The sequence below is a fragment of the Myotis daubentonii genome, chromosome 17 (assembly GCF_963259705.1).
Source record: "Myotis daubentonii chromosome 17, mMyoDau2.1, whole genome shotgun sequence".
Classification (NCBI taxonomy): domain Eukaryota; kingdom Metazoa; phylum Chordata; class Mammalia; order Chiroptera; family Vespertilionidae; genus Myotis; species Myotis daubentonii.
The window spans coordinates 19,612,340-19,636,663 of record NC_081856.1 but is presented as its reverse complement, the minus strand read 5'-3'; the positions used below and the strand labels follow the sequence as shown (position 1 = coordinate 19,636,663).

General features: G+C 39.3%; 1 protein-coding gene across 8 annotated transcripts in view; it reads left to right on the top strand.

Annotated features, from left to right (window-relative positions):
* TRIM55 (tripartite motif containing 55) overlaps positions 1-21,747 on the top strand; it is a 37,013-nt gene extending 15,266 nt beyond the window's left edge. For 2 of the 8 annotated variants that reach the window (XM_059673016.1, XM_059673019.1), the window contains 7 exons: positions 967-1,200; positions 1,550-1,572; positions 1,678-1,802; positions 3,038-3,318; positions 4,618-4,905; positions 6,211-6,298; positions 20,759-21,747. In XM_059673016.1, coding sequence (XP_059528999.1) covers positions 967-1,200; positions 1,550-1,572; positions 1,678-1,802; positions 3,038-3,318; positions 4,618-4,905; positions 6,211-6,298; positions 20,759-20,769 — 1,050 coding nt within the window. In that variant the 3' untranslated portion in view covers positions 20,770-21,747. Of the gene's footprint in view, positions 1-966; positions 1,201-1,549; positions 1,573-1,677; positions 1,803-3,037; positions 3,319-4,617; positions 4,906-6,210; positions 6,299-6,368; positions 17,071-20,758 lie in introns of those variants that run through there. The other 6 variants (XM_059673015.1, XM_059673018.1, XM_059673021.1 and 3 more) reach the window with 4 other exon arrangements.
* The last annotated feature ends 2,577 nt before the right edge of the window (positions 21,748-24,324 follow it).

The window sequence follows — 24,324 nt, the reverse complement described above, 5'->3', positions numbered from 1 at the left end:
AGATTCAATATTTCACTCTCTTAAGACAATATTGGATAAATAGAGAACCTGAATGCAAGTATATGCCACAAATGATAAGTATTATGGAATTTCAGAAGATTAAAAAATGACATTCAACCATAGAGATCAAAGAAAGCTTCAAGGAAGAAGTGGTATTTCAACAAGTCTTCAAGATAGTTTAGCATTTGCAACTGTGAATTGGGGCAGAACATTCTAAACAGATGGAGAATATGAGAAAAGAAAGTGAGTGATTCATTTTTGCTGGACACGGGCATGGTATGTGGTGGAGAAGAGTAATATATGGTGAAGGAAAGCTGGAATCAGGTAATAAAAAGATTTGAAAGCCAGTTGTAAAGTTAAAGTGTTATTCTTTAGACAATTGGGAGTCATAACAGAGAAAAAGCACTATATCCTGGGAAAATGAATTTGACAGCAGCATGTTTGTTGGCTTGAAGAGGAAATCCCAGATGCTGAGGCCATTGGAAGCTTCAGAATCTACATGGGATGACTGAACTGCAACAGCAGCAGTATAGACAGGACAGAGAAAGACTGAGGGTACAAACTAGGAAGTACCATAGTTTTTTCCTTATACACACACACACACACACACACACACACACACACACACACACACTCCAAAGCAAAATATAAACCTATAAGCTATATAACCAATATATAATTTAAAATAAAACCTGTCTTAATTTCTATAAAATTATCCATTTATAAAGAACAGAATATGGAAAGATAATTGATCCATTTAGCCAATTTGATTACTTTTGGATTGGCCACATAATTGGATAAAAGTGGGATTTTCAAAGTATCAACACAGTAGGTATCTGTAAGTGATAGCTTAAGGGAAAAGTATCCTACATAAATAAAGTTTCTTATCTCCCAAAATGTCCAGGTGCTTTTTCCAAATAGACATTCTTTCAAACACTTTCTAACATTAGCTAACCCAACTAATAGGAATGCTGCAAAAAACAGAAACAGGAACTTTGTGAGAAGTTTGATTACCTGTATGGCATCCTGGAGGAGAGGAAGAATGAGATGACCCAAGTCATTACCCGAACTCAAGGGGAAAAACTGGAACATGTCCGTGCTCTGATCAAAAAGTATTCTGATCATTTGGAGAATGTATCAAAGTTGGTCGAGTCAGGAATCCAGTTCATGGATGAGCCAGAAATGGCAGTGTTTCTGCAGGTAAGTCTCCTTTTGCATCAGAGGAAACTAACCAAGCAGATGGGTGTTGGAGAAGTGGTTGTCATCACGTTTTTGCTATGTACATCTCATTCTGATCTATTTTACCAACTAAAATATAAGTTCATCGTGTGCTTAGTCTCCATCTGCTGAAACAATTTCATGAGCATATATTTAAGGGACCATGACATTGCTTAAATATAAGATGGTTCTGGTATAACGGAGCAGTTATTTATGGCATTTAAAATTTAAACTATGAGATTTTCAGAGTCAGCAAAGGAAAGAATTAAGTCTCAACATCATGTTTGATGAAAAGAATTTAAGTAAACTTGTCTTTTGTTTGCTTTCACAGAATGCCAAAACCCTGTTACAAAAGTAAGTAATTTTCATTTTAAGGAAAAATGCAATATTTTTCATCTTTATCCAAGGCTATCAAAACTGTAAACAGTGACACAAAGTAGCAACTTGTCTTTGTTGCAGAATTTCTGAAGCATCGAAGGCATTTCAGATGGAGAAAATAGAGCATGGTTATGAGAACATGAACCACTTCACAGTCAACCTCAATAGAGAAGAGAAAATAATACGAGAAATTGATTTTTACAGAGGTTTGTTATTCTTGTGACCATTTGGCCAAAATTGCAAGTGTGTGAAAGCTGCAGAGAGTTCAGTGGGAGAAAAGGTGGATTCAGAGTCACTTTCAGAATGGATGGTGACAATTTTACAAGGATTATAATCTAATATGAAGCTCTACTTCATTACAAAATCATATAGTTTATTGACAGTGTTAATTTAGCTTTGCATATCACAGTGCCCATTATAATGCCATTATTGGGCATTTGACTCTGGGTAGTCAAACACTTAATAGTTGATGCTGATGATGAAATCTCAATTTCAACCCTCCACAAGGTGTTAGCCACGATGATGTAAGATGTTGTCAGGTGCAAGGTTAGAGATGAGATAAAAATAAAACATAGAAGACATATGGATAGATAGTGTAGTTCATCCACTTAATCAAACTTTCAAGGGCAAGAATAGTAGCAAGTCAAGAATAAGTCACAACCTGGTAATAATACTTGGACCACGTGACCAGATGTACTCCATGAGTTATAAATGCATCCCTACCATTTGGCCCAGAAACCCCACTCCTGAAATTCATCCTAATGAAATCACTGAAAAGAGGAAAATAACCTTGGAGCTGATCAAGTCTTTGATGGCCTTCACCCATCCTAGCCCATCTAGGTGATGAGGCACCTCAGCTAGACTACTGTTAATGCCAGGAAGCTGTATTAGTGTTCACAGATATAACTTTAGAAGCAAATTTTCCGAATGGATCTTTTGAAAAATTAATATCGTCTCTCCTTATTGTCTGAGGGAATATTAAGAGTGACAGGTTAGGAAAAGATGACATTAATTGTGGCAAAAGTCAGCATTCACTGTACAAAGGAAGTAAGAAATTAAAATAAGACTAGATAAAGAAGAGAGTTGCATTTTCATTTGATTTGATGGAGATAAATAAGTGACAATCCTAACCTTTCAGGAGCTTGTAGATGTGACAGTGCGTGGTAACAATGTGAACAGGCTCTGGGGGTCAGGGGAATGGTGCATGGTGTGGTGAGGACTAGACATCATACTGAGGAGGGGAGCAAGGAAGATGGTGATGGTTTGGTCCCCTTCACATTTGTCCTGTCCACATTTAACTAGAAGCAAAAAACTCCAGCATGATGGCATACTTGGGCGATAGTCAAGTTCTGTTAGAGACGATTTCCCTAGCCCTGGCCATTAATTGTTTTCATGGCTGTAGTGGTCATTGTAATGATTTAAAAATATATTACCTTACCAGAAGATGAAGAGGAAGAAGAAGAAGGAGAAGGAGAGGGAGAAGGAGAAGAGGAAGGAGGAGGAGACAGAGAGGAAGAAGTACAAGAAGAAGAAGAAGAAGTAAAAATCGAAGAGGTAGAACATGTTGGAACAGAGCCATCAGAAGAAGATGAAAGTCTGGAGAAAGCCTTGGAGCTCTCTCAGCTGGCCTCAGAGGTCCAGGCTGCCCCAGCAGCACTTCCTGTTTCCTCTCCAGAGCCACCTCCAGCCCTGCCACCTGCTGCAGATGCCCAATTGACACAGGTAACCGTTCATGAGTTCTTCCCTACAGGACATGCCCATGTGCTTCCTTGACCAACAGCCTAAACAACTTATTCTGCATTGAGGAAAAGATAACTTTATGCCAGACATTTGTATGTGGAAGACAAAAGATTTCAGGACAGTCACAATGTCTGGGAGAAAAGCCCCTGTAGCTTATTCAACAGATCAGTTGTTATAACTGGTTTGACATGGTTTGCCATTAATAACACCCTCAAATTTGAGGCAATCTTTGTCTGGAAATTATGTATATGTGACATATTCATAGAGAGCCAATTTCATGAAGATTAGGTCTGCTCTGAATATAGATATAAGGTATAGGGTGAAAATATGTAATTTAGGGTGAAAAATAACAATGATGGTACTTTTGAAACTCTGCATTTTTTTATGGATAATATAGAAAGTGAATAGAGAAGCTATGGTAGTTTATGTCCCTCTTCCTTACCCTGAAATACAACTTTTGTTCAGTATGCAAATGAAGCCTCCTTTTCTTGTATGTCATTTAATAAGATTATGTGTTGACAGAATTGTTTAAAAATGTTCTAAGCCAATTAGCTCATCCCAAATGTTGTACCTGATTGGCTGACCTTAAATTTCTAAGATGTCACTGGCCAGCCTTTATGCTGACTGCATGATACCTTCAGCAGACAGGTCCCAACCTGCTGAGTTTGTGGACAATGCAGACTCATCACAAATGAGCCCTGTTTTTGCACCTGCTTTCACAGTGGATTGAAATTACCTACATAAACAAAACCTTAGAGCGAGAACTGGGGGGTGGAAGTATATCATCTATGCTCTGCCTCCACAGACCACCAGGCTAAAATACTGTTATTTATAGTTCCTAAAGTTTTGAAAACCTGAGTATACCAATTGCACTGAAACTGAAAGAGGGGTGATAAATGGGAATAAGCTCAATGGCTGGTTTTAGAAAAGAGGTTTGGGGGCCCACATATATTAAAAATTAACTTGGTCAATAGTTTGACCTTTCTCCCATATGAAATGTTTTGTAAGTAACCTTCATTTTAGGGTTCCTGGTCAGGCTACCATCTTGTGAAAGACAAGCCCAGAAAAGAAGAGGGGAACTGCAGAGGCTATGCAGAGGGTACTGTTGGCGTTTCTGCCCTTAGCGCTTGCCAAGGGTGGGGTGAACTAAAGCATGCACTGAAGCACGCACTGCACACATAGCTCACAATTGTAAAACCTGAAGGGAACTAAAATCGACTGCCTTTTTCCCCTCTTCTTCTTTTTCTTGTTTTACTTCTGAATGTATCTGTCCTGATTAAGGGGGAGGTTGTATCCACTGGCTCTCTGCAGGCCACAGAGTCTGAAACTCCAGTCCCTACAGCCACGGACACTGCGGATCCCTTGCTTTACCCTAGTTGGTATAAAGGCCAAACCCGGAAAGCTACCACCAACCCACCTTCTACCCCAGTGAGCGAAGGTCTGGGGCACATAGGGCCTCCTGGTTCTGAGGATTCGAGTGCGCAGAAGGCAGAAGTGGCAGAAGCTGCAGCCAGTGAGAGAGCAGCAGTGAGTGGTAAGGAAACTAGTTCACCTGCAGCTACTTCTCAGGTTAGTGTTGATGCTCTTGTGTCTGAATGCTCCCCTGTGCCACCCAGGGTCCTGCTAGTAACCAGGGCTTCCAAAGGGGCAGACAGAAACCATGGCCTTGGGAAAGTCTCAGGAACAGCTCAGCCCCAACCCTGGCGTATTGTTTAAGCCTCATGTTGACCTGTTTTTTAAACCTTACATAAAACAAAAAATAAAAATCAATTTGACCTCACTCTGTGCATGAGTGGTGACCTCACACCTGGCTTCCCAGGGGAGGGTGTCCAGAGAGCCTGGCCCTTAGGCATGCAGTTGAAAGCTGCTTTCCTGCAGTGACTGGCTGGTGTCCCTGTTCCCGTTGCAAGGCCACTTGCCCTTGCTCAGCTTACTCTATGTCCTCCTTGGGCTTCCAAAGACTAATGACCTGCTTTTGTGCCCTTCCCAGCAACCCTCACAGAGTATGTTTGAATTGAGTTCTAAGACTGCTCTGGAAAATAACCCGTGATTCATGGATTCTGGGAGTGTGCTGGCTACAGCTAGACAAAGATAGTCTTGGCTTGATTAAACTAGTGCTTTCCCTAAGCATGTGCTCCTGGGAGCAGAAAAGCACAGGTTTTCTTCCATTGAATTTTATAAAAAGGGACACTTACTTATTTTTTTCCTTTTTCTTATAATGAAAGATTGACATCAGTGTCTTCTTCCTAACACTGGTTAGATGTTTGCATGGCTCAGAGACTCCCCAGAAGAAAGCTACAATTTCTTCGTGAGGAAGAATGTTCATGGTTACTCAATACTCTTGGGCATTCTTAAATGCTGTGTGGATGGGAGTGTCACCCAGACAAGGGGGCTGTCAAACAAATACTCTCTTGTTCCATGCTCCTGGGTCATCAGGTGATTACCAACAACAGACAACATTTTTTCAAAAATTAGAAAATTAGCTACTATCTTGACTGTATCTGCTCAAGTGAATCTTCATTTCATGAGATAAAAAACCAAATGAGTTTGGAAAATTAAAAGTAACAAACAGGCTTTTGTGCCATATATTTATTTTCACAGATGAAAATTACAAAAATAAATGTTTGGTTTGAGGAAAACTTTTGAAGTGGATTTCAGGTTTAAAAAATGGAGTGGACTTTGATTATTCTTAGAAAGTTTGTGGGAATTCTTACATCTTTAGTGGAAGTTGAGTGAGGAGGAGCTGTTTTCTGAACAGACCCTGTGAGGAGCACAAAATAGGGCTCTGAACCAAAATGAAAAGTCCTTCTGAATGATGTTGGGAAAACTATTTGTGATAATATCAGTGAAGTTTTTCTTCTTGTTTCCTCACAGGAGTTAGCAATCTGCCTAGCACTTTTGGCTTTTCTTATACTTCACTACATCTGGAGTCAGATTCAGTGCTTGATTTGTACTTTAATGGGTAGGAAACATTTTCTTTTCCCTTGACTAACATCTCATGTAGTTTCTTTTATCATGTTTCTCTTCTGTAGGCCCAGAGATGAATTTCTCCCCACCTTGAGGCTCAGCCACCTAAAAAGATCCAAGTTCCTAGACAATACTGTGGCATGGAGCTCCCACAGTGCAATCACCCCATGGCAGCTTCCTGAGGAGAATTGCTCCATTATCTAATCCTGCATGGAGGGAATCCTGATTCAGAAGTGACTCCGTGGGCAATTATTCAGTAATCCAGTAACAATGGGCCCTCCAAATGTCCATTAATGGGGGGAACAGTTTCAAAAGGCATCCATGATGCTGTGGGAATTTCCATAGATTAAGTAGCAGCATTTTATCTGCTTACACCAGAGGGGCCCAGGAGGTGGCCAGATGACTTTTGTTGGGGATACATAGGCAATTCGTGGTCTAGTGGGCAGTTGGACTAGGTGATTTCTCAGTTGTCTTTGAACCCTCAGCCTCTACAGTCTGTCCTGGGAGAGGGAGCCCTAAGATAAAGGTTCCCTGGGTACAGCAATGTCAGGGGGATTGCAGCCAGGGGAGATCTGAATGAGTGAAGAGTCAGAGATCAATGTTCACATACCAGCCATAAAGAATTAGAACCAGAGAAAAGTCATAAAGCCAACAAACAGCAGGTTATTTTTAAGACACCTCTCTCATAGTCAATCCTTTTCTTGATTACTGTTGGGAGGTTTGCTCAGGGACTGACATCTTACTCCTTTAAATGTTACCAGTTTAATTAATTATATTTAAAGATTCAAACCCCATGAACTTTTAGTAAATGACCCTGCTGGACCTGAGACCCAGCTCCCTGTGCCTATAGCTCAGAAGCAATTCAGGGTGACTGTGCTGAAAAGCCTCAGCTATTTCGGGCTCATTGACTTTTTACAGGGTTGACATCAACTCTTCTGGAAGTTCCCATCATACAGTTCCTTTTTGCCTCATTAGCTGTCTTCTCAGCAAAGGCAGTGGGATCTTTGTGGATTCCTGTCATGTCTTTAACTGTGTGTGAGTGGGACCTGCCCCCACTGGTTAATAGTTAGCCAGAAACCTGTGCCCCTATAGTCTGCTCAGGTGCTTACCTCCTCCTGCTGTCATTGTTTATGTGGAAGAGTAGTGGGAGGACATATTAGCCATGGACTCAGTGGGGCAAAAGGGGAGAGAGAAAACTCCATGTGTTACTGGAATAATCTAATGTGGATCTGAATAATTGTCTGAAGAGTCTAGCTTACATTCTGAGAAGTCAGGTTTTGGGCTTGGTTGCCATACATCCTTGTAATACTTCTCTGAGTCTGCAGGGGGAGAGTCATGCTTCTTGTCTGCCATCCACTGAGCCCATGTCATGTACACTGACATTCATGTGCCTGTTTGGTGGGATGAGGGTGAGGCAAGTGGGGATGAGGGGAGGTAGGGTGAATTGACATTCAGTTTTGTAAAGAACCGTGCTTGTGTAGTTCTCGGTGTTTGAGAAAGGGCCTGTCACATAGAGAAGAAAATCTTTTTATGATGGAGTACCACTCTCTGATCCATGAAAAAAGATATGAACAGATCGATAGAGACCTCATCAAAGTATCAGACTCCTGTCCTCTGAACTTTTTGCAGGCCTGATACACCTTCATCACCTCACTAAATTAGTATTTGTCCAATGCAACGTTAGCTTGTTGGAATTTCATACTTCATCATTAGTCTTCCCCTGAACAGTTACAGTGTGATATAAAGTTCTCCTTGATTCACTGGTCCCATGTCAGGGAATGAGGTTGCCTCAGAAACTCAGAAGCATGTCAGCTCACTTGCTCATCTGTAAACTCACTTCAGACCTCATCAGCCAGACTGCAAAGCTTTTAAGACCAGTGTTCTATTACCAGGTGCTTTCCTCATGGCCATTCACCTGCCTTTACTTTTGCTGCCTGTGATTTCATGCAATCTCTACTTTATCATGCACCTTCTCTCTTCACCTAATCACATAGGCAGATTGTGTGTTAGCAGCTGGTCATGGCAAGAACTAGAAATCAATTCCCTCCACCAGTAGGGAATGGGGACTTTGCTTTTTATAGATTAGAAGAGCATTGTTGCCTTCCCATTCTCATTCTCAAAGAAAAAATAATTTCTCTACTAGGTTTGAATTCAGCCCTATATCAAGTTAGATCTCATAGAAGACATCCTTCTGCAGGATTCACTTTGAAACTGTTCACTCCCCATTCCTCCCAGAAAATCTTGTGAAGGAGGTCACAGGTCGAACTATGCAAAGCCTCTTACATGAACTGGTCTTTAGCTACAAAATTGCCCTCTAAGTTCCACCATTCTGGGCCATGACTGCTATATACTCAGTCAATGCAAAGAATTTGGTGGAAATGATATTTGACCTATGTCATGTGTTAATTTTAAATTTTACTTTGAAAAAAATTACCCCAGGGCCTAGTTAACCTCAGAACACAGGACAATAATATGGTGGGGAAGACTTTTTGATACAGGTTGGCTTCTCTTGGAAAGCAGTGTCTATGAGCCTCACTTCCTGGGGATGCCTGGTTCAATCTGCTTCCATCTGCTGCCCTTCCTCTTCCTACACTACTTACATGAAAATTACACCTGGGTGTTAACACAGGGACTGCCTCCACTCCCATCCGACCCCCATGGACAATTGGGTATTTTATGGGAATGTCAATGGCAATTAGATTTTTTCAGAGTGGGAGCAGTAATGTTTCTGTTCCCCTTTCTTTCTTCTCAGGGAGGTTTAGTGGCCTTGGGTGGAAGAATTTGTCCAAACCATTTAATAGGATCTGTTTAGGGAGCAGGAATTTCCAAATAAATGTTTCCTTATTTGGTAGATTAACTTTGCAGCTGCTCTGGCTGATACTTGAGCTTGACCATGGCAGCTACCTCAAGGTCAGAAGACCACCCCATCTCACCCTCTAAACACACACACACACACACACACACACACACACACACACACACTCCACAAACAGCTAATTACTTTGGAAATAGGGACTTTGACATTAAAACTTCTGCCTCTATAAAGAACCACAGCTCATATATTTTACCAGAGCATGAATTTGTAGTCATACAAGTCCCAAAAAACTTTATAGCTATTTTTTGTTTTGAAGAATAGAATATCCATTTGTTACATTCCATTCTTCGAGTCTGAAAATAGACAAATAAGTTGGTCAGACATTCTGCTAAGGTATGAGGCACTGAAAAGATCAATGAAATTAGGAAAAAGAGTTTAGGTCCCAGCCTTTCTGCTTCTACACCTGACTCTTGGGGTATTTCTTTGAAGCTCAGTTTGCTAACCAGGAAAATAAAGTAACTATCAATGAGAAAATTCATCTATTTACACAATGTTAGTACAAAAATTTTAATAAATTATTTCAGGATGTTTTTATTGGGAGTATTCTGGACTTAGGACTGATACAAATCACTCTGAGTGACAATAATAACAAAAGATTCTCACTAAAATTTATAGCCCATTGCATTTTCTAAAATATATTTCTTGTTTTGAAGCTCTTATATAAATCCCCATTTCCCAAACTATTTTTCCAACATCCATTTAACAGAATGCTTACACAGCTCTTACTCCCCCTTTAGATGCCATAAATTCCATAAAAGCCTGTGAGGACTCAACTCTGCAGTCCACCAAAAGACATTTTTAGAATCCATTGCCCAGTAGAGCAAAGACAGACTGTACACATTAGAGACGGTCACAAAATATTAGGAGAATCAATAGATGACAGATATGATTTTTTAAAATGTACCTATTTTATGTAAAGAACTTTTTACAAATATGTAGCATTGTATAGCCACTACCACAATTAAGATATAGTATATTTCTGTTATTCCAAAAAGCTCCCTCATGTGTCTTTGCAGTTAGTCAACTCTCTGTATCCCAGCTGATTTTTTGCTTGTCATTATAGTTTTGCCAATTCTAGAGAGTCATATAAATGAAAAGATGCATTCTGTAGACTTCTGTGACTAGCTTCTTTCACTAAAAATAATGCTTTTGAGATTTCTCCATTTGTTGCATGTATCATCAGAAGCTCATTTCTTTTTATCATGTGCAATATTCTATCAAATGGATATACCACAATTTATTTATTCATCACTTGATGCATGATTGTTGTGTTGTTAGCAATTTTTGCTCTTTATAGGTAAGGCTTCTATGAACATTCACTTCTATGAATATAAGTCTTTGTGAATGTGTCTTTCAGTAAATACCTTGGAATGGAATTGCTGGATTATGTGGTAAATTCATGGTTAACTTCATCAGAAACGGTCAAACTTTTCCATACTGGCTATTCAATTTTGTGTTTCTCCCAGCAATGTAAGAGAGTTCTAGTTACTCCACATCCTAGACAGAACTTGGTATTGTGCTAATCTTTTACATTTTTGCCATTCTAATGGATCTGTATGGTATCTTCTTGTAGTTTTAATTTGCATTTTCCAGATGACTAAAAATGTTTAGAATCTTTTCATGTGCTTCTAAGTCATTTTTAAATTTACTTTAATGAACTATCTGTTCCCATATTTTGTTGACTTTTTTATTCAGTGTTTGTCATCTTGGAGAATTGTAAAATCATTTATGTATTTTGATGCTCTACCGACTGAGCTATCCGGGCCCTCACAAAATCATTTATGTAGTTTGGATAAAACTATCTTTCCAAAAATGTTTTGCAAATGCTGGGGTCCAGCCCCAGCGGGTCCAGGGGTCCCCAAAGGTGTGGACGGAGTAGGCGAAGAAGGAATGACACAGAGGCAGCGTTCAGTTGATCAGCAGCCTAGCCAGGATCTCTAGCCAGGATCTCCAGCCAAGTTCTGGTCTGGATCTCCAGCGAAGTTCTGCTTAGGATCTCCAGCCAGGTTCTGTGGCCATGTTCCCTCGCTAGGTTCTCCAGCCAGGTTCTGTCCAGGTTCTCCAGCCAGGTTCAGTCACCAGGTTCTAGTCAGGTTCTCTTGCCAATTTCTGTAGTCAGGTTCAGTCCAGGATCTTTTGCCATGTTCTCTCGCTAGGTTCTGTCTCTAGGTTCTGAGGCCAGTTTCTGTCCAGGATCTTTTGCCATGTTCTCTCCAGCGAAGTTCTTCTGTCTCTAGAGAACGTTCTGTGTAGGTTCTGTGCCTAGGTTCTGTCTCTCTTGGTTCTGTCTTCTAAGTTCTGTCTCTTTCTGTCTTGTTACATCTGTATTTATACCAGTTGATTCAATCCTATCAATCTCTATTACATAGGTTAGGGCGTTTCTTATCTCCATTCCAGGGAGTAAAGATTATGTAGCTTAAGCATGATTGCTCGTAGTTAAAGTGATTAATTACCTGCCTGGCACTTAGTTAAGAGGTTTTATTCCCTCCCTAACTTCAGGGGAAAATCCCTACCTGGGGAAACAACCTTTCTCAGAGAGGTGACCTTGGTTAAAACACATAGTGCCAAGAAGGTGAGCAAACATATCAAGAACAGTATGCCATATAAGCCAGGTCCCTTGAAACAGCAAGGATGGATCGGCTCCCGGCATGCAAATATTTTTCCCCAGTCTATGGCTTGCCTTTTAATTTTCTTAATAATGTATTGTGAAGATCAAACACCTTTAGTTTTAATGAAGTCCAATTTATCATTTTTCTCCTTTTGATTCATGCATTTTGTATCCTATTTAAGAAATCTTGGCTTACCTCAAAATCAAAAGATTTTCTCCTATGTTTTCTTCTAGAATTTTTTATAGTTTTAGCTCTTAAATTAGATCTAAGATCATTTTAAGTTAATTTTCATATGTGTGGAGTAAGAATAAAGGTTTTCAGTTTTTGTGTGTTTGTTTGTTTTCCATATAGATATTCATTGGTTTCAGCACTATTGGTTAAAAAGACTATGGTTTCCTCACTTAATGACTGTAGAAATTTAAATGACCACATATGTATGGATCTACTTCTTGACTCTCTATTTTGTACCATTGACCTGTATGCTTGTCCATCTACCAGTATCACACTGTTGTGATTAGTATAACTTTATAGAAGTCTCCAGAACAGGTAAGTTAAGTCCTCCACTTGATTGGTTTTATTTGGCTTTTTTTTCTTCTATTTTTGGTATATTTCCTACTGCATTCATTCTTGCTCTTTATAATTTTTATTCTTATGCTCACTTTGAACTTTATTTATCTTTTCTCATTCTAGTTCCTTAGGGTTAAAGCTTGGATTATTGATTTTAAATATCTTTCTTTTTTGCTAATAAAACCACATAATGCTATAAATTTTCTTCTAATTTCAGCTTAGATCATCCCACAAGATTTAATATGTTGTATTTTTATTTAATTCAAAATATTTTCTAATTTACCTTCTGCTTTCTTCTTTGACCCCTGTGTTATTTAGATGAATAGTATTTAATTTCTAGATATTGGGTGATTTTTTAGACATATTTCTGTTTAATTTCTGTTTTGATTCTGTTGTGAAGAAAGAGTATTCTTTATATGATTCCAATCCTTTCAAATGTATTAAGATTTGTTTTATGGCCCAAAATATGATCTAACTTAGTGAATGTTCCATGTGCAATTGAAAACACTGTATTTTCTGTTGTTGGGTGGTGTGTTCTACAAATATCAATTAGGTCAGTTGATTTGTAGTGTTGTTCAAGTGAATTATAACCTTACCGATTTCCATTTAACTTGTTTTATCAATTGCTGAGAGAGGGATTTTGAGATATCTGACTATAATTGTGGATTTATCCACTTATCTTCTAAGTTCTATCAATTTTGAAACTCTGTTTAGGTGTATTCACATTTAGCATTGCTATATTGTTATATTTTCTTAAAGAATTAATGCCTAGGTAAATGTGAAAAAAAAAAAAGATAACTTCTTTTCTACCTTTCCTCTTTTTCTATCTGCCTACCTGAATGGCTATAAAGAGGGGTCTTCATTCACATATACTATCTTTTAAGGCAGCTAGAAAAGACAGGGGGCAGGTGGAATGGAACTTGGAGGAGGAAGGTGCTGACAATCCTCAAGGCATTCCCAATGGTTGGCCATAGCGAAGGCCTCATGGCCTAAATCTAACAAGTCTGTCTCCCCTTCCCCCTCCAGCCATGCACAAAGTCAAATAGAGCAAAGGCTGGGATGGCTGAGGTTCCCGATGCTTTTAAGTGACTAGGCTGAACTTTGCAATCTGGTGATCAGTTGTCACTGGTCTGTGGGTTCCTATTTTTAGCTTTGATGTAAATTGCATTATGAGCTAATGTCTCTGTACACTTTCACGGCACACCTGCACTCTAGTTCACTCCTTGTCTTGTCTAAACCTGTTCCACAGAGGTGACCCTGTCAAGAGCCAGGGACATCCAGAACCAGGCTTGTTTTCTTAGTGAAGAAGGTCCAAGGTTCCAAATCTAAGAAGGTGCAGTTTGTCCCTTCTGTCCTAAGTGTTCCTCTCTACATATCATAAGCTCAGAGACAGAACCTGAGGAACAATGTGGGTCACCCACACCTGTGAGCTCTTCATTCTAAAATAGCAGAAGGATGTGTGGAGATCAAGGCCAGTATGAAAAATGTCACCAAGAAAACTAGCCCATGGCCATCTTAGTTCCTGACCCACGCTCTATAAAGGTACTTCCAGAGGAAAATTTTTTAAACAATTTAGAAAGAAAGGAGAAAAGAAAAGGAAAGGTAAGGAAAGAGAAAGACCTATGGTTTAAATGGTTAAAAAAGACACTTGGGAGCTAACAAAGATTCTTTAGTCTTCTTGAAGCTCAGGGTTTAGTTCCTAGGCTCTCAGAAACTAATGTGTCCAGAGACCTAAGACCTTATCAAATTTTTCATCATCCCAAGATTCAGTCCCCTTGAAAATATTCATGTTTTCCTAAATTAGAATGAGCAATAGGCCAAAGTATCCTTGGGGAGCCCTGGGTCTCCACAAGGTGTCACTCTCAAAAAAGATAAAACCATTTTCATGCGAATAACCTTTGAGACCAGATCTTTGATTTCAAGGGCAAATATCAATTCCAGCTGCTACCAGAGACTGAGAGGTGACAGATCCCTGAGGCTAGAGGCCTGGAAGGCTTCTTTTCTGAGAAAGATTAATTTCACAAGTTATTATAAGAACATTAACAAAATAAAGCAGGAGATCAAAAACATGATTTCCCACGAGTGTGACTCTAGGTTCTGCGTTTTTTGAAATGATCTCTTTAATTTTCCAGAACAGCAGAAATGAATGAAAATGTAACTATGTTCTCTAAATTTAATTGAGAAATTCAGGTTGTCGAACTGTTTTCTAATAGAAATCCCTACTGAGAGTGATTGAATTAGGAGATTCAAGCTTACAACTCACTGATACGCCCTGTGTCTTTACTGTGCTGGAATTTCAGACCTTTAAAAAATAGATAGAAAACTAACTAGTGGTCAGGACTGGCCTGCATTTACTGCTTAACTTTGTCCTGGATTTAATAACCCTGGAAATCATAAGACATTATAATAATGAAATACATGCATTTTTACATAGAAAAATTATAGAAGAGAGTAAGGTTTTTCTTAAACAAGTAAGCTTTAGTGAGGCCATTACATTAACATTATTAATGCTCTTTCATTTATATCCTATAATTGCAATTTTCTTTTTCTGGGATTTTTTTTTAAGCCTTGCTGGAAAAGTGACATCCTAATAATTGTCAATTGGGGGCTTTTCTAGAAGGACAAAAAAAACAACAACAAACCTTTACTAAAAATATAGACTAAATTTCTCAGGATCAAATAGCATCCTTAGTAAATGTCACTCTAATAGGAAGCTAAATGGATGCATCCATTTTAAAAAGGAAAATATAATGTAAATTATGTGTGAGCAATGTAATGAATTCATTTCCCCTGGCAACCTATGCTTACAGCTGTACTATTCCATGAAAACTGTGACACAGGTACCAGAGAGAGCTCTCCGGGGAAGTTGTTATGACATTGCTAATTGAGTTTTGCTTCCTGTGTCTTTAAATTGTTTTATTGTTTTCATTAAATCTAAGACCGATATCAGTGTTGTATGTCCTGTGGATTTTTTCCTATCCTTATTTATGTATCTCAGTGATTTCTATGAAATGCCTTTGTCCCCACTACAGCCCACAAAAATAAGAATTAATCCACCATACTGTTAACGCATCTAAAAAGCCAATTCTGTGTGGCAATGGCTGAAACTAGTGTGTACATATTGCTTTATCATTTACAAAGTCTTTCATAGAGATTCTCTCACTTAAACCTCTCAACCACCCTGTGCATAAGGAATTGCTAAGCTTCTCCATTTTATATTGAGGGATCATAGAGGATGAGTGACTTGCTCAAGATCACAGAGCAGTTGGAGCTTGGTGCGCAATGATGCCTCGTCTTTCCCTATGGAGTGTGTGTGTACAGCACAATAGAGGCCAAGTCCACATCTAGGGAAAGTGGGTGAATCCCCACTTCACCTGGGCTGATGTGACTGAAGCGAAAATAGTGTGACTAAAGGTTCCCTTGCTTTGATTCACTATTCATGACACATTGGCACAGCCTCCAGAGGGCAGAGGGCGTTTCTGGCCTCCACTGCTTGCAGGGATAGGACTGTCTATTGCAAATGAGAGCATTTCTATCCTGTAGTTGCACCCCATGCTGCTGGCCATCCTGCCTCTCTAGCTGATTTCCAGGGTGGAGTGGGCCATCCTGAGTCTCATCTGCTCAACAACACCAGAAACCCCTTTCTCTTTGAATTTGTGGTCACTATTAACAACTCTCAGCACTTTATCTTAGAATTACTTGGAGCAAGTTCTTCAACCTTTCTGAGACTGAGTTTTCTCACCTGTAAATTGGGGATAATAATACTATCACCTCCCACAGCTTTTGAGAACCTGTGTGACCTATTTGTCTAGCACAAGACAAAGTAACGAGTTTCATAGGATAAGACATGGACATTTCTAGGCAAAATGTTATCTTGCCGGAGTGTACATCAAGCCATTGTCACCCATTAATATGTGACTTGCAATTCAGTCAGTCAGATTAATTACTAGACTTGGATAAACCTGAGGGAAGGGGACACAAGACTGATACATTTTAATGGATCAGGATCATGGGTCATATAGGGGATGATCATTTGGGGAAGGGCTGAGGCTTGCCCTCAGGGGAAGGGCTGGAGTCTTAGGAAGCTTAGAGGCAGCCTGAGGGCACTGATTACTGATCAAAATGACCTGGCAGAGCTCACCCTTTTACTTTGGGTTGGTCAAAAATATAAAATATAATAATCCTCCTCCTAATGTGGCTACCCAGACTTGTGCCAGAATGAATGTCAGGAAAGCATCTGTTGACTTTTGTTCAGTTGGTGGACCATTTAGGTAAATGCATTGCCCACAAGCCAAAGCAAGAGCATGTTCACCAATCTGCACCTATGCTAAATGCCCAGGAACACAACTGGCCTCATTGAACAATGAAAGCATTTCATACTTTGATTTTCAAGAATCTTGCCACAAGAAACATGTTGGCTTTAAAAAAAAATTCATCACACTTAGCATAAAAATCAAGTCAAATATTCCACTGAGCATTTTACTCTCTTTTCTTTGACATCTTCCTACTAAACCTAGCCTTCTATTAAGAGCAACAAGCTGGTGTTGCCCTTCTGACTAAGAAGGTAACATTAATGGAAGAGCAGGTCAAGTAAAAGAAAATGCTGACAGATGCATAATACAAGATATAATTTGCTTTCCTCTTAACTCTGATCTGAGCACAGCAATTGTACAAGCACAATGATAAGTAGCCACTGAAACCAGGCTTGCATTGGGGAGGCAAAGGGGGTTGTGAGCACTGAGGAAAGCAAAGCAGGAGAGAGGGAGAGGGAGAGAGAGAGAGAGAGAGAGAGAGAGAGAGAGAGAGAGAGAGAGACTCTGTTCAAAGGAGCAGCGCTGCTCAGCACTCCATGCAGGTTATTTCTGGGTGCTACATTTCCATTTTGTCAAGAGAACCTACAAATTCAGATTTTAATGTGAAGTCTCCTAATTAAAATAATTGTGGTAAAATATATGACATAAAGATTACCATTTTAACAATTTCTAAATTACATTTCAGTGGTGTTAAGTATATTCTCTTTGTTGTACAATTAATCGCCAGAACTTTTTCATGCTGCAAAACTGAAAGTCTGTACCCAAACTGAAACAACCCCTCATTGCCCTCTACCCCTAGCCACTGTCAACCACCATTCTACTTTCTGTTTCTATGAATTTGCCTCTTTAGATATCTCATATAAGTGGAATCATACAGTATTTGTCTTTTTCTGATGGGCTTATTTTATTTAGCCAGTGTCCTCAAGGTTCATCCATGTTGTAGTGAAACGGAATTTTTGGACCAGAACACGCGGTGTTCCTCTGGGCAGGATGGTTCCCGGGCTCATTGTCCATGGACAGAAGGTGGTATAGCAACGGTGGAAATTTATTAAAGAACAAGTAGAGACTCCCACATGGGGAGGGGGAAGAGTCCCACCGAGTCCCTGTTTCCACAGTTTATAAAGGCTGTACATCTTTGTGCCTTGATATCCCCTCTGATTGGTCACTATCCCCTTAGACTGGTTACTCTAGTAACTCCTGAGCTCCAAGGTCAAACCACACATGGGACATGTGAGGTTTTCCTCCCCTCTTCCCTTATTGTTTTCCTATTTCCTTTGGGCTTTCTTCTTCTTCTTCTGGATGAGGGGTTTCCTTTCCTTTATTTTATAAATATAGACCCTCTGCTGTTTCCAGCTCCTTCATTCTATGGAAATGTACCCGTTGCAGCTTTTCAGCTCTCCTATTCTATGGAAATATACCTTCTGCTGCTCTGCAGCCCTGTGCTTCTTCTATGGTCACCTTAATTTCTAAAATTTCCTAAACCTGTCTTTTTTCACCCCTAAAAATTTCTGTTTCGGTAGCATGTGCCAGAATTTCCCTTCTTTTTAAGGCTGAATAATATTCCATTATATGTACATGCCGCATTTTGTTTATTCATCCAGTGATGACACTTGGGTTGCTACCACCTCCTAACTATAGTGAATAGGGCTGCTATAAACACAAGTGTGTGAGCCCCTGCTTTCATTTCTTTTGAGTATATAACCAAAAATGGAATTGCTGGGTGATATGGTCATTTCCTGTTGAATTTTTTGAGGAACCATCTTACTATTTTCCACATAGCTACACCATTTTACATTTCCATCAACAGCAAAAGAGTTTCTTTTTCTCCACATCCTTGCCCCTGATTTTTAAATATTTTTCTCCCAAAGATATTCTGGATAACCTATGCTCTTGGCCCCCACTCTGGCCCTGGCCTCTCTTCCATGAAAGACAGCTTATCTGAAAGATAAGGTCCATATTGTTTGGAAGGAAATCTCCTAACTGACTGAGAACATGAGGGTGTGAAAGCAGCAAACTGTTTAGTATCAAGTTTTGAAGGCTGTAGGGTATTAGCAACTAACAACATTTAAAATGAAAGATTTTAAACTCGAGTACAGAAAAGCACAAAAAATATATGGAAATTCTGAAAGCAGTCCCAAATGGTTTGTTAGCAACCAGCAGTTTCTCAAAGACTATATCCCTTTGCAGAAAATACCTTACCGAACTAGCATCATCCTTTAGATATTTTAGAAAAGCTACTGTGGTAGTTTTTTAGATTAGAAATTGTCGAGGAAAAGAAGCTACAAAATGGACTTGATGGTCTGTTCCTCCAGGCAGAATTCATATTCACTCCTTCAGAATGATTAGGAAAAAGTATTTTACACATCAATTACATGCCCAGGTTACTTAGTGGTTGTGTTTTTTGTTTGTTTGTTTTTAAGGATTTGTGAGCATAAGGTGACTATGGTGGGGAGACGAATTTGATGTGTATAAATAGGCACAGATTCTGTCAAAATGATGTTCATTCCACCTCAGCTTCAAGCACATTGAGGTAGCCAGCTCATACCAAAAGAATCCAATAGCAACCTTTTTGTAAAAGCCCAACTGCACTTGATGTCTCAACTGTTCCTTCATAGAAAACCACATGCCTCCGTTTTATTCTACTGTGGCTAATAAGATTTCATCATCTTAGGGATCAGCATAGCCATGGGTTGATAATTCCAAAGTCATAAGGACCTGGGATAATTTTTCTGAACTTGAAATAGTACCCAAAAACATATATTTAGGGTAAAAATCTGGTAAAGTGCAGGACAAGCACTCATTTTTCACTTGAAAGTATTTTGAGTGGCAACAAAACTACTACATAGTAGTATTTATCCAAGTTCTGCTTTGCCTATGATAGGTACTGTCCATTCATATAGCAGCTTCATAAAATCAAAAGGAGTATCTAAATTGAATGCATGTGCCTACCTCATTGCTTTGAAATCAATGGTGTTTTAAAGCCTGTCTTTGGTAGTTCTCCTAGGAAGACCTGAGTTTGTCATGGTCCCTTTAAGTGTAAGGAGTTTGAGTTTATACATCAAATTGCATCTCAACAAGAAGTCTTTATAATTGTCTCTCATTTCACCAAAGTTATAGTTTAAACTCAAAACAAGATAAATACAGGGTGTGGCAAAAGTAGGTTTATAGTTGTAAATATGTGAAATATGGAGTTTATTCTTGTATTATTATTTATTGATTATTGTATTATCTTCCATACAAATAACTGTAAAGTTACTTCAAAATTATCTATAAAAGAGAAGTGTTTTTTATAGTGGTATCTATAAAAGACAGATAATTCTTTAGAAGTATTGATGTTATTAAATTTTTATGGTCTAAAGAAAACAAGTCCTTTCATTCATGATTTGCTCAAAATTAAGCTTGCATTTTTGCAAAAATTATGCTATATATATTCACATCCTAGTAGAAATTCTTACTTTAGTAGTGCAGAGATTTGTCCTGCAATATCATGTGATGTAGCAATGTCATTTAAAACAGGATTTTATTTATTCTGCAGATTTTTCTAAATCCAAATTCCCATTAGCTTCATAGCAACTTTCCTTTCAGTAAATAATGTAAAAGTGGCCTTTAAAAAAAGTAGGATCGCCCTAACTGGTTTGGCTCAGTGGATAGAGCCTGGTCCTGTGGACTGAAAGGTCCCAGGTTCGATTCAGGTCAAGGGCATGTACCTTGGTTGCGGGCACATCCCCAGTGGGATCAAGAGCAGCTGATCAATGTTTCTCTCTCATCGATGTTTCTAACTCTCTATCCCTTTCCCTTCCTCTCTGTAAAAAATGAATAAAATAAAATAAAAGTATGGATAGCCTGGACTCTTTCTCAAGAACTTCCCACTGCATGCATTACTTTTGCCTCTTTTTGGATCATGTGTGTGAATTTTTCATGGCTCTTGACCATGGCCAAAATAACCTGAGCTTGCTTTCCATCCCTAATAATAATTATGTTCTAGATAATTATTATTATGATGATCCTTTCTCCTCAGTAGAAAAGTGGCTGGACCAACCCCAAAAGAACTAGCCTCTTCCTCCTCTCATTCAGATTTTCTTCTGTTGCAGATTGGATTTGAGGATCCTGCCCTCCAGGGACAGGCTGCAGCTTCAGGGAGTGGGAATGGAGCTGATTCTGAGCCAGCTCGCCATATCTTCTCCTTTTCCTGGTTGAACTCCCTGAACGAATGATGTTCATTCCAACTGCTGCCCCTCTGTCTGCCTGGCTGAAATGGAACCTAGATGAAATTAATATGATGTAAATGATGAAAGGGACCTTGGAACAAGATTTCTGCAACAAAAGACAAATCTTTAATTCCAGATGATTTATCTAACACATTAAGGGAAAACAGCTGCAGAAAGCACTGGGAAAAAGAAACTTGATCTTATGCAAATCTTTTTTTGTGTGGGAAACAGTATGAAGGATGTGTCAGTGTGGTATGTGTGAGCATGTGTCAGTAACAAGTGGCAAGTGTTGAAAAAAGTGGGCACTATACTCTTATCGCTAATAGGCACTGGCTTTTGTTATTATATAATAGTAGCTCTTATTCTCTTTCCTTGTTAACAATGCATATGGTTAGTGAAATTCACTATTAATTTAGAAGTGACTGATTTATCAATATATGGACAAAAGGTAAATCATTGACCAAAGGTAAGATATGTTTCACAAAGGTTTCATCTTTCCATAATATATGTTGTTGGACGTATATCTAGAAATGTTCTTTGACTCTGGTGACACGTTCATAGTCCAGAAGGCTGAAGGTCTAGGACATTTATTGTGACATTTTTCTAATCTAGTTTTAGATATGCAGATAACAAGCACTGTAATTGAGGAAAAAAAAACTTTCCACAGGAACCATCTACTTTCTCATGTATCCAATGAGACACAACTTCACGTATTTAAATATATATGTATGTATATATACATATATAATACATATACATTATATATGTATATATTTAAATTGTTTTATTTGTCCCACCATAATGCCTCCTTCAGAACATAAATACAACTTTACTCTGTATGAACTCTTAAATAAATGCTAAGTTTTTAACAACTTAGTCTTATAATGGTTTATTCTTATTAATCCATTAGTCAAGTTGTTTAAAGGGTCCCAAGGGAAGAAGCATCTTCATACATCCAAATTAATTTTGAAGTATTAAACAATAAATTGTGGGGGGTTTTTACCTAGGAGTTTTATAATCTTATATTTTACAATTAACTCCATGATTAATTTTGTGTTAATAATTGTGTAAAATGTTAAATTTTGGATGAGATTATTTTTTAAAATATATTTTTATTAATTTCAGAGAGGAAGGGAGAGAGAGAAACATCAATGATGAGAGAGAATCTTTGATCAGCTGCCTTCTGTACACCGTCCACTGGGGATTAAACCCTAAACCTGGCATGTGACCCTGACCGGAATTGAATCTGGGACACTTTAGTCCAGCGGTTGCCAATTTTTTGAACCTCATAGACCACTGGTTGGTGACTACTGCTCCAAAGGTTTCCTTATACCAGCGCTCGCCAATCTTTTGGACCTCATGGACCACTAGTAATAGTCCACAGGCCGATGCTCTATCCACTGAGCAAAACCAGCAAGGGCTCAATTGAATTTTTTAAGTTTTAACTAAACTACAAAAGGTGAATGCATTGTAAAACTAACTAGATGTGTTGTTTGAATTCAGAAGTGAATAGTGATAGTTTATATTACTAAAATGAAAGTGATTAGTGTTGGCATAGACATAAATGAGGAGGGTTTTTGTGGATGTATTAAAGTCAAAATATTTATAGAAATTGTCTCATTTCATGGCAACTAAATTTAGTTGTTTTAAGTGGAGAAGCTATCAAGTTTCTCCTATTAGAAGTAGGCATTGGAAAATAGCTTAGAAAAATTATTTGTGATAGTAAAATAATGGCTGAATAATGTATGAGACTTTCTCATAGGAAAAAAAATGAGGCATTTGGCCCTATAGTTTGTAGAAGTGTCCTTCCTCAACCATTCTCCTCTTTCCCTTTCCTCCTTCCCCAACCCTCCCCAATTAGTTTACATCTTATAGTTAATCAGGGCTAAATGTTATTTCCATTATGAATAAATCTTCCATGTATAGAATTAGCAAGTCTTAAAGCTGGAAGCAACTTCTCAAATTATTTAACTCTATCTTAGAAGAGTATTCTGAGGTACAGAGATGAACCCAAGGAGACTGCAGGATCTGTGTTAACCACTGACTTATCTTTGTATTTATAGTAGAAAAAACTGCAAGGGATTTTGTCTTTTCTTGTGTTTAAGTAAATTTGTAGGAGTCCAGTAGCGGAGACTATTTCTATTAATATCATTGAAAAGGAAAAGTCAGGATTACCTTTGCAGCATTTATGAAAAATACTAGAGGTCCAGCACATGACATTCATGCACTGGGGTGTTTGGGGCAGGGAGGGAAAGAGAGGTTCCTCAGCCCAGCCTAGGCCTCTCACAGTCTGGGACCCCCTCAGGGGATGTCCATCTGCCAGCAGTCAGATATTCCCTGGGAGGTCCTTACCACTGCTGGGGAGCTGGGAGCACTGCCTCTGGGTTTGGTCAATTTGCATATTAGCCTTTTATTATGTAGGACTAGGGGCCCGGTGCACGAAATTCGTGCACTGGGTGTGTGTGTGTGGGGGGAGTGTCCCTCAGCCCAGCCTGCCCCCTCTCACATACTGGGAGCCCTCAGGTGTTGACCCCAGCCCAGGCCTGACGCCTCTGACAGAGGCATCAGGCCTGGGCTGGGGGGCAGAACCAGTGATGGGGGGAAATGAGGGTCCCCTGCTGGGCGGGAGAGCGGGTTGGGGGCGAGTCGCCCTGCCGGCCCGCGTGATCGGGTCCCGGGCGACCACTGGCACTCACGCCCCCTACCCGCTCTCGCGGGTTGGCGGCGTGAGTGCGGGCGGACGCCGCAGCCGCCTCGCCGGCCCGAGTCTGGGTCTACCGGTGGGATCAGGTCTTGGGCAACTGCTGGCACTCACACCCCCAACCCGCTCTCTGATGGCGCTGTACCATCCTGCCTGCAATATGCAAATTAGCCGCCATCTTTTTTGGCAGTTAACTGCCATCTTAGTTGGCAGTTAATTTGCATATCTCACTGATTAGCCAATGAAAAAGGTATCGGTTGTACGCCAATTACCATTTTTCTCTTTTATTAGTATAGGATAACTATTGAACATTCTCTTACACAAACAAATTGACCAAGGATTGTAAGGATGTTTTATTACTGAAATATTTACAAGGAAAAGTTGATTCAAAGAGCTTACATGATTTCTCTCACCCACCAAAGAGAATTCAGACCACAGCCAAATCAATTGGGTGATTTCTGTTTGCTTCTTCAAAAACGTTTCCTCTTCGGTCTATAATCTTTTAAACACCATTAAAGACACCTGGAAATGGAAACTAAAAGTAGACAATACAAATACCATTTTGTTGCTATTACTGCACACGAATACACTTTGTGCATTCTAATTAAGGAGAACAGGCGCTCTTGCTATACATCCTCTAAGTTTCAAGCTAAATAAAAATAAACAAATGGTATCAGAGCCATGCTATGATACAGAATACTTTTTATTTTTTGCTAAATGCAGAATCGCTTTGGCCAAACGCACTGTT